We start from the raw sequence: 14,340 nt of genomic DNA, 5'->3' as shown, positions 1-14,340 counted from the left end.
GCAGCAACCTCTCTACAATGACCTTTCAGGTAATTGTAGAGACTGATGAGGTCTCCCCTCAGCCTCCACTTTCTCAAACTAAACATCCCCAGCTCCTTCAAGAGTTCTTCTTAAGTTTGATTCTCTAGGCCCTTCACCAGCTTTGCTGCCCTCCTCTGTCCTCGCTCCAGCACCTCGATATCTCTCTTGAATTGAGGTGCCCAAAACTGGACACAACACTCCAGGTGTGGCCTCACCAGTGCTGAGCACAGGGGGACAATCACCTCTCTGCTTCTGCTGGTCACACTATTTCTAATACAGGCCAGGATGCCATGGGCTTTCTTGGCCACCTGGGAACACTGCTGGCTCATGTTCAGCCTCTTGTCAATGAGAACCCCCCGGTCCTTTCCTGCCAGACACTTCCCAGCCACACTTCCCCAAGCCTGGGGGTAGCGTTGCCTGGGGTTGTGGCCCAAGTGCAGGACCTAGCACTTGGTCTTGTTGAAGCCCAGACCATTGACATCCCAACCATCCAATCTATCCAAGTAGAACCATATGCAGTGTATTTAAGAACTTTATTTTTGTCAGAGAGCTTTATCTTGAACTTTTCCAAGTGAAATGAGAGAAAACAGACTATCCTCTGAGTAATACTTACTTGATTTCCTAAAAAGAAAAAAGACTTTTTATTTTTGCAACATTTTCAGATATTTTTTTTTTCTAGATAGCAAAGGACAGTAGTTTAAATCTGTGGTTCTTCCAGCAAATTCTTTCTAAGGGATTTTGGACAGTATGTGTAGGCAGGGAAATACACTGGCCACTCAGCTCCGGCTTGTTCTGTCTTGTCTTCCTTTGGCAAATCTGTTGAGGTGTGATGGTTCTGAAGAGTATTTCTACAAATACCTCCTTCCCACAAATTTAAGAATACTCCTGAAACTTTACAGCATAAATCTTATTGCTGAAGATGCTCTTGTGATCAATAGTGACATTATAGATAGACACATAAAAGACCCACTCATTTGAAAAGCACTCCCTGGATTTGATGTGCACACCTGAGGACCAGTGCAAGGGATTGGTCTGCTTTGCTGTCAGTGGCAGGGTCCTGGAATGAAGTGGTCAGTAACTGAAGTACACCTTCAGATCTTTGTCCAGGAGCTACTGTAGGAATTTCACTCTAGCAAGAGAGTTTGTAGGGAAGCTGCAGTGAAGGCAGGTGGTGTCTGGCAGCCCCTCACCTGTCCCCCTTCCTGGTTGTCTTATGATGTGAGATCTGCTGAGGCACGAGCATCCTGCTCCAATGTATCAAGCTTGTTTGGGATGGACAGAGTGCTTAAAAGTTGGATTACCGTACGAGGCTTTTCTCAGCTTGCTTTCCCTTGTTCTTTAATGCCAAAATGTTCTTTATAATTCTCAACTTCATAGGTTGTTAGTCAGCGGTTCCCTCAGAACAGCATTGGAGCGGTTGGCAGCGCCATGTTCCTTCGCTTCATCAACCCTGCCATCGTCTCCCCGTACGAGGCAGGGATTTTAGATAAAAAGCCTCCACCAAGAATTGAAAGGGGATTAAAACTGATGTCAAAGGTGAATCAATAAATATTTTTATTTGTTCTACCCAACCTAGTTCTGTTCTTTGCTCAGTCTGAGAAAACTTAGGTCAACTTGTAATTTTGTGTAGCAACCGTCTATGTTTATTTAAACTGCAGTTTCCATACTATTTTTCTACATCATCATGTCAGTTCTGGAGCTCACAGCAGGGTAAATATGGGGGAACAGTCTGTGTGGAAAAGAAAAACACTTTCCCAAAATGATGTATAAGATAACAGAAAGCCTCTGGCTCTTTACTTGAACTTCTTATTTGAAAACAAACACAGAAACCAGTGTTGCTGTGAGCACAGTGAGAATAATGGCAGCCAGATGTGTTACCCATTTTACATGTTGAGAAATTACAGTTTGCTTTAAATAGGCAGATGTTATATTGCTTTTATTTGTTTGTGTCATTTCCAGAGGAAATAGTTAACATCTAATAAATGATGCTTTTGAAAGATGATTTATTTTCCTGGTCTAAACCCAAAGGAAGTTCATAAATAAGGGAAATAATTTTCTAGTATTTAAAAGTATGTGAAAGAAAATATTTTTGGAAGGACACATACTTTGAATTAATTGGCTTGTTGGCCCTTTTTGTCTTGAGGTTTTGCAACAAGTTAAAATGAATATTTCTGACCATGAATTTGTAGTAACTTAACAGTTAATACATTAAACCTTTGTGTGTCTTTACCATCTTTTTATTATTTAGATCCTCCAGAGTATTGCCAACCATGTCCTGTTTACAAAAGAAGAACATATGAGGCCTTTTAATGATTTTGTAAAAAGCAATTTTGATGCAGCACGAAGGTAGGTCCTTTGGAACCCTGCTCAGCCTGTGCCACCTGTAAAGAGTAAACAGAGAACATTCTCACAGCCTTTTAATTTGCACTGGGTCTGCTTGACAGGTTTCCCTTACACACTTATGGTTATTACTGGTTTTGAACTCTAGGTTTTTCCTTGATATTGCATCTGATTGCCCAGCCAGTGACACTGTCAACCACAGCCTGTCCTTCATCAGTGATGGCAACGTGCTGGCCCTGCACCGGCTGCTGTGGAACAACCAGGAGAAAATTGGCCAGTACCTTTCCAGCAACAGGTGAGACTTCAGAGATACTGTGAAGGAAGGAGTTACTGATGGGAAATTAACATTTGGAAATACTTTTGAATGCTTTTGTTATTACTGGGAAGAATATCATAGCTGAAAACTCTTATATTTGGGAACTTTTATGTTGTTGACAAGCCATTGTCAGGCTTTTGTTCCATTGTCAGGACATGGCAGTGTTCCATAGTCAGGAACATGCCTCACATCTTTGCTGCCCACTTTACTGCCAGCCTCTTGTCCAAGTGTCGAGTTGTCTTACCTGTTGTAAGAATTGTTCTGTGTGTAACAAACGTTTTTCTTACTTCTTTGTTGAACACTTATTTTTTTTCTTCTTTGATTTCAAAAAAAGAAAATCCAGCCTGTTCAAGGTAAGGAAGGGTAGTGGGCATAAAAAATAGGAATTGCTGAGTAAAGAAGGACTTTTCTTTTAAATAATACGCTGTTCCTAGGGACCACAAGGCAGTTGGAAGGCGACCTTTTGACAAGATGGCTACTCTCCTTGCCTATCTGGGTCCTCCTGAGCACAAACCTGTGGCAGATACCCATTGGTCCAGTCTAAATCTCACCAGTTCCAAATTTGAAGAATTCATGACAAGGTAAGGAGATGATCACGGAGGGAAGACACATTGTGAGTTTCTGGACGTCAGCATGTCAGGAAGTAAAAGTAGTTAATAGGACTCCAGCTTTCGTTTTGAAGGGGATTTTAAAAAGCTAGGTCCACATTTACATTTCTGGCTAGATTTTAATTTTGAAAGTTAAATCGAGAACCAGAGACTGCAGTCATTTGAACAAAGGTTCAAATTCTTGTGAATTCAATACTTTTATTTAAAGATGCAAATAAAGGGGGTTTGGGAATTTTTTTATTTCCTTTTTTTTTGTTTTTTTCAAAAGGCAGTTATGAAAACTTGATGTCAATGTTCTGCTTTTCAGGCATCAGGTACATGAAAAAGAGGAGTTCAAAGCACTGAAAACATTAAATATTTTCTATCAAGCTGGGACATCAAAAGCTGGCAGTCCTGTTTTCTACTACATTGCTCGGCGGTAAGGAGCCTTCTGCCTTCCCTGTCTAAAATAAACATGTAAAATCAAAAGTATCAGGTGTAGGTAAGAAAGGCACAACAGAAAAGAATCTGAAAATAGCTTATTTGTCAAATTCTGCGGATGGTGTTTTTTAACCGAGTTGTTTTCTTAATCAGAACTGTCATAGTTTTTCCACCCAGGAGTATGTGAGTATCTGTGGAAAAAGACCTAAAATTTCAAGTATATTTTATTAATTTTTTCACTGTCTCAAGTAAACACCTCATTGTTGTTAACCCTTTATCAGTGATTTTTTAGCATCTTTTCTGAAGTATAAAATGAGTAACAAGCTATTAAAATATTCCCTGTATCCTATTGCAAAGAGTAATATGAGAGTTTAGAAGTTTCACACAGAGTTGAGATAATCTTGTTGCTTCAGTTTCACCTTTATGTTCCAAGTGACAATAATACCATGTTTTTGGAAATGATTGTGATTTGTGGAAGTATCACTAAGGTAATAAGAATTGCAAATTTCACATATCAGCATCTGCTTAAGACTGTTTTTTTTCAATAGGGGAAATTTTCTAAAATTTTAAGACTTCCCCAATCTGGAAGATCTGTTACTCATAACAGTGAGTAACATATGCTGCAGTCTTGAAGAATTTGGGAGGAATATCCCAAGATCAGTATTAGTCAGTTTATGGTAAAATGGGTCTTAATGATCTCTTTTACACACACACAAAAAAAGTAATAAGTTTAAATAAAGTAGTTTTATTTAAATTAATATTTGCAGTTTAAAGCTGCAACTAAAGCTATGACTGAAACTTGGTATTTCCCTCTAGTTATTAAGTAACTGCACTATAAAAAGAGCACATTCAAGACAGTTTCTGTAGTAATTACACTCATTGCTAAAAGTCATTCTTAGTCTTTGTAAGAAAAGGAAAATCATTGTGCTCATACCCAGGTACAATGAAAGACAGACTGTAAAGATAACTTTAGAGCTGTTGTTACCTTTTCTCTGCTGTTTTGTTGGTGCCTTTGCTTTTGGTACTGGTGTTGCTGGTGAGGGGTGGGCTGGAGGAGTGGGACTGCTGGCTCTGGCACTGATGGGGTGCGTGGTACACGGTGGTGCTCCTGAGGTCTGTGGAGTTCTCACCAGCACTGATCATGGTAGTGAGAGTCCTGATGTCCTTGTGGCACTTACGGATGCTGGCACATCCTGTGTGGATGTTGGTGGTTGGATTATTGCTGATGCTTTTTGTGCTGGTGAGGCTCCTGGTTTTGCTTCTGCTGCTATCACCAATATGGATTTTGCTGGTTCTGCTGGTGGTAGCTAAGTTTGTGCTGGTGGAGCTGCCTGTGACACTAGTGCTGGTAGAGTTCATGTGGTTGCTTTGGCTCCTCCTGATGCTTCTGTGCTGGTGGGTGCCTGTTTGTGATGCCAGTGGGGTGGCTGCTGCACCAGTGGGGTGCTTGCTCATGGTACCCTCGCTGCCGCCGTGCTTGTCTGTGGCATGGTTAGGAATGGTTGTGGTCCCTGGGAAGCTCTTGCTTGAGCTGCTTGTCAGGGTAAGTCTGGGAAAGGAGCTTTTGATGGTGGGGGCAGTGTTGCTGTCCACAGGGTGCTGGTTGCTGGTGGTGACACCGCTATTTTTTGGTGCCAATGGAGATGGTTTCATTCATGGTGCCACCTCTGGCAAAAAGTGTTGTGATCTTAGGAGATGGTCTGCAGAAGGTTCACCCCTGAGGACCATCGAGTTCATGTAAGAATGTGAAAACAAGCAGAAGAAACCACTTCTTTAGCAGTTATCTTCTGTTTGTATTCAACAGTTTAAATAGTCAACACATGTTTGCAAATGAGTCATTCTTCAACTGTACATATTTCTAATGAGAATGATACCCAACAGGCATGTAAGAATTCTTAAATTATAATTTCAGATTCTTAAAGTTACTGATTTTCATATTTTTTTCATTGTTTTCAGTAGTGCTCTTCACTCTGTAGCTGCAGTTACAAACCTCCTTTCAGAGAATATCTGTGCTCTGTTATACCATGTGACTTCTGTCATTTCCCGTCAGAAATTTTCAAATAGGGGCCAATTTTAATGATTTGAAGACTTTAATATTTTACCACTAGATAATAAACATACCTTATTCCAAAATCAGGTTGGAGGCTAAAATATGAGCACACTCTGAAGAACTTTTCCAAATATAACTAACGTGGTAGTTGAATTCTGCTACTTAAATATGGTTTCCTAGCCAGGATGCAGTTAAAGATCCAACAAATGAATATATCTGTTCACATTTCTTTTATGTTGTTTTTGATTTTCAGAGCAACAAACAAACAAAACTTCTGTTCAGTATCAATGTGGAAGGTAAAATAAATTTCAAAACTGTTTCCTTCTTCTGGAATTCTCTACAGGCATGCCAAAGGGTTTTTTCTTGCTTTAAAAAAAAAACAACACAAAACCAGCACAAACCACTTGTTTTCAAGCTGGTAACATAGGGGAGGGAACACCTACATTCTTTTAAATTTGTGATTGCTGTTGAAACAAAACCAGAATTATTTTGTTTCCAGTGAAACATGTGTCTGCATGTCCAGCATCCACTGCTGTTTTCTGTTTTTCAGAAAACACTTCACAGCACATGGTTTGTAGAGTGACTTTACTGGGATAGCTGGAAGCTCCATGTGGGTCTGAACTGGGAACAGATTTAAAGTTTGAGCATTGCACTGTGTTAGGCAGTAGAAAAAAAACCCATCAGTGATGCCATGAAAATTCAAAGGGGACTCTAAAGTGAGTGTACACAGTGCTGAAACTGAGATTAGTTTGTCTGTTCTGTTTGTTTATAAGCTAATTTATTTCCAAGAGATTCCTGACACTGAATCTACCCAGAGAGTTTCAGGAGTTTACCTAAGGACACATTTTAAAATGCTGTATTGCCTTGGGGCCTGACTTGTTCTCAACACTTAAAATTACTCTTGGGAGTATCATTTTTGCTTAAGCAGATTTCTGCATAGGCTCAAGAAAAGGATCTGTGCTCAAGGACAACATGTATCAGCTTCAAGATACGTTTTTCAAAAGCATGCTGGTTGTTTTAGACCACATCACTTTATGCAATTGAATGTCAGTACATTTGTGAGGAGTATATATTGTGTAATGTTCAGATCAGTTGAACTGCTGTCACGAGGAAAAGACTGATCCTGAAAATTCAGGAATAAAATGTTTGGAAACTCAGTTTTCCTCCCAGTTGTTGTGTTTATTCACTGTTGTAATGGAGTAAGTTTGAAGAGTTGTTTAAGGTGTGAAATGTGGAAAGACTGTTTAGATTAGAGCTGCCAGGATGTTAGAGGACTTAGAGCAGGCTGATTTTTTAATTTTTTTTTTTTTTGGTAGTTTGAGATCTTGTTGCTAGGACATCATTGAGTCATTTTACTGGTATATCTGGATCAGTTTATATCCTCTTTGTGCTGTGAAATTTAGTCCCTTCTGTCATTTTTCTTCGCATTTTGTTACCTGGGCAACAACTTGGCTTGGAAAGCATCTTCTGTTTTAAATCCCTACATTCTCACTAAAATGATCAATAAATCAATAAATACTGATCCTGAAGTACTGCCATTAAGTTTTAAAGCTGATATCCCAAACTAATTAATAGGAATACAAACCTTTGAGTTATTGCTTCAGACTGTGGCTGAGCTTACAGCCAAAACCTTTCCAAAGCAAACGTGTGTCTACTACATGGTGTGCTAGGCCTTTTTAGGGTATTTTGAATATTGCCCTGAAATGCAATATAGTTATTTTGGGGAAAAAAAGATAATTTCTCTGAGCATATATTGTTTTATATTTATCATGGGCTGAATGACCAGCATGTTTAGAACAACATAACCCGATGCTGCCGTGTTCCCATCCGGGCCGATGGGTTTTATTTCAATTTGACTGCACTGTTGCCAAGCAACAAGTGCACGACTCCCACATTTGCCTGCCTACTCTCTGCTCCCTTATCATCTCATTTGTATTCCAGAAAAATACAAGGAAACCTAAATTTCAGTCTTCTGTATTGAAAGCAGTCTGACTAAGCCCTCTTGCTTGCACCTACCCCAAGCCCTAGACCTCAGGACTGTGCCCCACTGCCATACCCAACTGTGATTGATTTGTTTCCTGGTTTCCCAATCTTGTACCCATATTCAGAAAAATCCCCAATTCTTTTCCACTTCCAGGCTTTTATCAGTATGCTTAAGACTTTGAAGTCTGGGTAGCAACTCCTTCAAAATGAGGACTTGCAGTTTGCCCTGAACAGCTTCTGGAAAACAGTATTTCTCATTAAGTCACCATCATCATTCAAATAGTCTCATTATGGGTGAAACATCCTCAGAACATGTGAAGTTGGTTCCTTGTAGGTTTTTTGCATCCAATAGAATTTGGCATCCTGTATTGAATTCTTCAGCAGAGACACGTGTAGGATTTCATGTAATTTCCTCAACTCAAGGTGGTTTAGTCATAGCACCTCGTTTTGTGATCTCTGTCCTACCTTATAAGCCAAGCTGCTTTCAGCTGAGTGGGATGAAACCATGTGAGTGAGATAATCGTAGGAAGTTCCTATTTCTGAATGTGGTGAGTAGGTTGATACTGTTTTGGAATCAGTCAGTACTTAGCAAATACATTGACTGTCCAGAGAGACCGGCAGGCTGTGACATTTTTTTAATACTCATCCCAGTTAGTGGAATTTATCAGTTTGTGTCAGATTGTTTAGCCTGGGGAAAATACATGGCACTTGTGAGAGTGGGCAACTCTTTCAGACTGCTGGTGGCCTCTTTATATAGTGAGGCCCTTCTGCTGGTCACTGGAGGTGCCAGGCACATACTGTTTATGGTCTTTGTTGTCTACACTTTGATGTGGAGAACTAGTTTTTGTCTACCTAAAATGGATATGAAATGTCAGTCTTTGGGATGTTTTGGTTTTGTTTTTAAGTTCTCTGTCCTTTTGAACTTGCAGAGTATTTTTTGAGAGGGAGAAAGAGCTGCCTGTTTCTTGTGAAAAGGGATTTGCAAGTTCTAAGGGGCAGCAAGGGGAAGAGTAAACATTATGTTACTCTTAATCAGCTTATTAATAAACAATATTTCCAGTACATCAGTATCAAAATGATATAATTTGGTTTAACTATAATTTCCCCCCCAAGACATGAAGACTGAACTGTATGACTACTTGAAATGGGTTTGTGTAACAAAATACTACCTACTCATTGATAGCTTATGCTTATTTGAAAAGAAGCACTATCACTACTTCAGTTCAATACAAACAGAACTTTATTCTTACTTAAATGCCAATGAAATAACTGTACAAATTTCATTGTGTAACATTTACTGTTAGAAAGTAAAACACGTTTCTGATTATAGAAATACTGTTCACAATTGGAAAGTTGTGATTTCTCTGGTATCAGTGGTTGTAAATGGTCTACAGCCCTCCTTGACACCTAGGAGAAATAGGTAGAGGACTCCAGTCTCAGTTGTGAGGTTTTCTGGGTTTTGCAGCACCTTCATGCTACAATAACTGGAAATTAAATGGCCTGAAATGAATGGAAAACATTGTATAAAGATTTGTAATATTAAGTGAATAATACTTCTTCAGTGATCTTGTTCTTCAGTTTTCATTTCATGCTGTTTGCAGAACTTCATTGGGAGTATATCAAGTACCTTTGCCACGTAATTTAGATTATTTTCCTAGGGTGGACAGAACCACACGTGCAACTATTTCTACTTGCTGATGGTGCAGATGTCAAGGAGAATAGCAATCATGCTCATCCTTATGAAGCAAGGAGTTGGGCACGTTCAATGCCATGGATTGAGTTAATTTTTCTTTTAAGTAAAAAGATTCAAGGATTCTTCCAATGACAGCTTGACAACTAATTGCTTAATTGATATATTCAATAACTGGGATTAGAAATTGGCTGATAATTTACTGACCAAAAAGTGTTAGTTTGGTTTGTTCTCTTAATCACAACATGTTAACCTTTTACATTTTTGGATGTCACTTGAAATAAATTCGAGTTGCATTTCATCAGTTTGTGTAGATCCCTTCTTGTTGTTGGAGCATGTCATGGCATTGAACAACATCTTGTGTTTTCCTCTACTTTTATCTTCTTTTTTTTTTTTTTAAATATGGAGAATGAGAACTTGCCTGCAGTCTCTTAAGTCAAGACAGAGCAAAAAGAGCTATCAGCCACTTTTCCCATGCTGAAGTTGGACCGTGTTGCCAGCTCAGTTTACACCCTCTTAGGAGGCATCACGGCGTTATCATACTTAATTCCTAAATTCAAAACTGTTGTTCTTCATATTGCAAGTATCCTAATACATATGAAGCAAACATAGATATACATGCTAGCGATTTTTCTCAGGAATAACTTCTGATTAGTGGAACAGGTAGGTTTAGTTCCTTTATTTTTCCCTCCCTTTTGCATGTCATCATAACTTACAAAGAATCTGTGCTGCTATATTACAAGAATTGCTCACTGGCAAGTCAAGCAAGACAATGCAGATATGATACAGGCCTTCTATTTTTTTTTTCCAGTTGTTTAATGACAAAATAATACATAAAACCAGTACTTAAAATTATGTTTTATTCTGTGCAAGTAAAATTAAAAATTTAAATACAAAATAAGCACGTTTTTAAAAACAAAATCATAGGTTAGTTTTACTCGATTAAGACATATTAAAATAAGTAGCAGCTTAGTATCAAGACATTAGTCTGCACTTCTTTAATTAAGAACTGTTACTTTCTTTAGATCAGAGTCAGAACTTTGAGTTTCTGGTATTTTGATTCATTATTTGACCTGGATGTCTTAGCTCCAGCGCTGTATCACAGGAATAAACTCAGTAAATTTCACAAGACACAAGCCCTTAGCCAATAAACATTGCCACAGCGTTAAGCATAAGGACATAAACCAGATAGATCTCACAGATACTTGCTCTGGAGGGCTGATGAGTATTCAAAACGTTTGTTGTGGATTCCTCTTTCCTTAAGGTAGCAGTTGTGCTCTGAGGCATTTTGGAGTAGTTTGTTGGCATTCCACTGGTGATACTTAAAGTCATAGGAGTAGTGGATGATCCTGTTGAACGAGCCAGGCTTGAGTTCACCTCGGTTGAATCTTTGATGTAAATAGTGTGTGTGGCAGCTGCTTCTTGAGAGCCAACCTTCCCAGTTGTCAGGTCTTCTGGGTAGAGGAGCAGTGGTCGCTCTGTGCTCGTGAACAGTACGGTCTGGCTGAAGGTTGCCAAGCTAGTCACCTCCTTGGCTTTAAACTGTTTATGCATTTTGGTCATTTTGCTTGGCTCAGTTGCCACTGGGGAAGTAGCTTGGTCTGCTGCCTTCATTCCTTTAATCATGAGGCTGGAGTCTGTGCCAAGGGGAGTCGGGGTGCCATGGACCCAGAGCACGGAATGGTTGGCACAGGGAGCCCCTACCACGCTGGCAGCTGTTCCCTGCACCCACTTCAGCAAATATGGGATATTCTGTTCATCACTGCAGGCCCATGGGTTGTTGTACAGTGTTACTACTTGGAGCTGCAAGAGCTGGTCAAAAGCCTTGTCAGGAATGTACGTGAACTTGTTGTTGTGCAGGTAGAGGCTTGTGAGGTGCTGTAGCCTCAGCAGCGTTCCCGGGAGTATCTGGGACAAGAAGTTGTTGGATAGATCCACCATCTCTATGTTGTAGGGGATGTTGGTTGGAACTGTCCAAAGTTTGTTGCTACTGAGATTGAGAAACTTGAGACTGCTCAGGGTGTTGTTGATCAGAACAGCTCTTTCCACCATATTCCTGGAAACATCGAGCACTCTAAGATTCCACTGGTAAGCTGTGTCAAGTTTCTGAAGAACTTTAATGTTGTTGTTTATGGCATATAATTCCCATAAGGACTTGGGCAGATGTGCAGGAACATTCTTGAGCCAATTGTTTGAAATATCAAGGGTCCTCAAATTGGTGAATCTTGTTAGCTGATGGTCGAGATCTAGGAACTGGTTAAAGGACAGATTTAAATATGTAATGTTGTCTTGAAGTCCATGTGGCAGTATAGTTAAGTTTCTACCTGAACAGTCCACATTCCTGTCGTTTCCTGAGCATGTACAGTTAGAAGGACAGATACCCAGAACAGTGGGTATAAAAACCAGAAGAACCAGCAGACAGGGAGATATTTTCAATATCTGGTATTCCATTGTTGCCTGGAAATAAATATACCAAAATGACACCCTTTAAATACATATAATATCTTTTATTTCTTTATAAGGGTTGTCTTTGCAACCACCACTTGAAGGAGAAATTAAGTAAAAATATCAATAAAACCCCTTTGTGTCATGGTCCTTTTTAGAATTGTTCAAGAGAGACTTTTACAAAGCATCCCTTCATAGACTGTCATGTTGTCTGGCAGAATGAGACTTGTTTTTTCATCTCCCTTTCCCCCTCAAGCTCAAATGAGGGCTTTCTTCCGAAAATGCAAGTCTCTTCCAAATGTTATACAATGTCTGCTTCTTGTTTTTAGTGATTTCAAGCCTATATTATGTTTGGAATACTGTGTTCTTTTATACAGGATGAAAAAAATGGCTGTCAACTAGATCTGCTTTACAAATCTCTGCAGCAATGTAGCAGTCCCCCCCATACACGCAGGCTATTTGCTTAAGTAGAATTGCTTAAAATACATCTTAAATTGTTAGAAATTTAGTTTGCAATCCAAATTCCACGTTCATGCTAACATACACATTGTTATTTTTCCTTATTCAAGTCTTATTTCCTTATTCTCAAAGCTGGAAACACATGTTTGAAAGCTGAATTAATGTTAGTAACCAATCTCTGACACTGCAGCAAATTTCTGGTGCAAGCATCCATCATCAACTCATCGTTTTGCTCTTATTTCTGCCCCTTAATTTTGTAGTAGGTTTGTTGCTTTGTTTGTTGTTTGTTTTTTTCGTGTGTGACTAAAAATGAAAAGCACAAACTTACCGCGATCTTTTCTCCAATATCAGCACATCTTTTCTGGGAAAGATTGTAGCTCAGAGGTCGCCTTGTTCTAGAGAGTAGCTACAGTTGCTGTCTGTGGATTGTGCTTGTCTCTTCAGCTGCATCGTCTTGCTGCTGGCTGGGGCTCTGCAACCACCTGATCTGCACTACACTGGAGGACTGCAGAGCTGGTGCTGACTCAAATTGATTGCAAAGGGAGCCTACTCAAAAAAAAAAAAAAAAAAAAAAAAAGAGTTGGGTTTTATAATTTGAATCACTTCTCCATATCTAGATTTTATGCCCTGTTAATGCCTCACAGCGTCAGATGTAAGATTGCTCCCCAAGCAGCTCTCAGGAAAGTGTCTGTAGGCTGGTTTAGCTTAAGCTATGATTCCATTTACAGGTTCCTGCTTAAAAAGTCATGTTAAGTTGTGTTCTTTTTTACCTTCTATGAACCTCTCCTCGTGTAATAAAGGTTAATATTAATTTAGGTTTTCTGTCTTAAGCTTTTTCAAGCCATACTGTGAGAAGATCTTCTGATTTTAAAATGTTTAGTTTTCTACTCCTTAGATCAGGCTACATTTGTCAGGTATGATACAGGATTTGTAGGATTTTATAGATTCCTTTAGGAAAACTTTATCTGAATTTATTCAAGCAATGTTAGAGTGGATATAGTTTATAGTGCTGTTGATTTTAACATAGTGTAATGCAACAAGCCTTAAAAAACCAGAGAAATCTTTTCTAACTCAGGTGCTGTCCTTGAGGCATACACAATCACACAGCTTATATAAATGGGAGGAAAAAATTGTAAATATGTTTTTCTATGCACAGCAGTCTAGAACAGGTTTTGCACCACTTATAACTTCAATTTTATGGATAAAAATTTTGAAGTTTATTGTTACAGTATGTGCAAACGTCCTCTGTACAACATCCACCATGATATTCCCATCCCAAGCAAACTCAAAACTAACTCTTTGCCATATTGCAGAGATGTTGTGGAAGACCAGCTTCAGCATAAAGCAGCTTCCTTCTATAAATCTAATCATTCAATACTCATTAAAAAAAAAATAATTAATTTACTTCTGATACTACCCTCCTACTTCCCACCAAAAGGCTTCTCAAAAGGTATGTGTCTAGACAGGACACTGAGCTTCACTTGTGCTCAGGGCCCAGAAAGACACACGTGTCTCACTGAGAACACCTTGAGTTAAAAGGAATCTGGCATCTGGGCAACATTAAATGAATATTTAAATTTTATATGAGTAATACCGAGTGCATTCTAAATAGTGCTTCAGAGGAAGAAATTAGTCAATGTGCACAACTCATTCTGCTAATTATTTGCCTGCTCTGCAAACTGTCTGGAATTTCTCCATAAAAGTCTTGGGGGTAAAAGAAAGCTTTTTTGTACTTGTTCTTCCAGTGTTTGGAGCCATTTTTACTTTTTAGTAACCACTGTGATAACTGTTCACTTACACTGTTCTCTGCTTTATCAAACCATAGTGTGAAGTGACTGGAGGTTTTACACCAGTAAACTTTTTGGCAGTATTTGATCTAAAGGAAATCCTGTTGCTATTAGGGAAGAAGAAGAGATGGCCATTGGGAGGATTTGTTTGGGATACCTGTGATCCATTGGTCTCAGGTTGTTACCCTGTTGTATGCAGAAGATGGGCCTTTGTATGAAAG

At 39.1% G+C, this 14,340-nt stretch overlaps 2 protein-coding genes across 6 annotated transcripts in view; one reads left to right on the top strand and one right to left on the bottom strand.

Moving 5' to 3' along the window:
* Positions 1-14,340, top strand: part of NF1 (neurofibromin 1) — a 91,229-nt gene that overhangs the window by 41,538 nt on the left and 35,351 nt on the right. For all 5 annotated transcript variants that reach the window (XM_051635315.1, XM_051635313.1, XM_051635311.1 and 2 more), the window contains 5 exons: positions 1,399-1,557; positions 2,270-2,367; positions 2,510-2,656; positions 3,112-3,258; positions 3,593-3,703. In XM_051635315.1, the coding sequence (XP_051491275.1) occupies positions 1,399-1,557; positions 2,270-2,367; positions 2,510-2,656; positions 3,112-3,258; positions 3,593-3,703 (662 nt within the window). The remainder of the gene's footprint in view (positions 1-1,398; positions 1,558-2,269; positions 2,368-2,509; positions 2,657-3,111; positions 3,259-3,592; positions 3,704-14,340) is intronic.
* On the bottom strand, positions 8,961-12,710 carry OMG (oligodendrocyte myelin glycoprotein). The gene is made up of 2 exons (XM_051635316.1): positions 12,661-12,710; positions 8,961-11,885 (listed from the first exon to the last, which is right to left on the bottom strand). Exon 2 carries the CDS (start codon positions 11,877-11,879, stop codon positions 10,569-10,571), a length of 1,311 nt encoding a protein of 436 aa, XP_051491276.1. The 5' UTR covers positions 11,880-11,885; positions 12,661-12,710; the 3' UTR covers positions 8,961-10,568.

The sequence above is a fragment of the Apus apus genome, chromosome 18, assembly GCF_020740795.1.
Source record: "Apus apus isolate bApuApu2 chromosome 18, bApuApu2.pri.cur, whole genome shotgun sequence".
Taxonomy (NCBI): Eukaryota; Metazoa; Chordata; class Aves; order Apodiformes; family Apodidae; genus Apus; species Apus apus.
This window is presented reverse-complemented; position numbering and strand designations above follow the sequence as displayed.

What these genes read in the sequence shown, in the direction of transcription:
- OMG (XM_051635316.1), bottom strand. Translation starts at nt 11,879, where the DNA reads ATGGAATACCAGATATTGAAAATATCTCCCTGTCTGCTGGTTCTTCTG.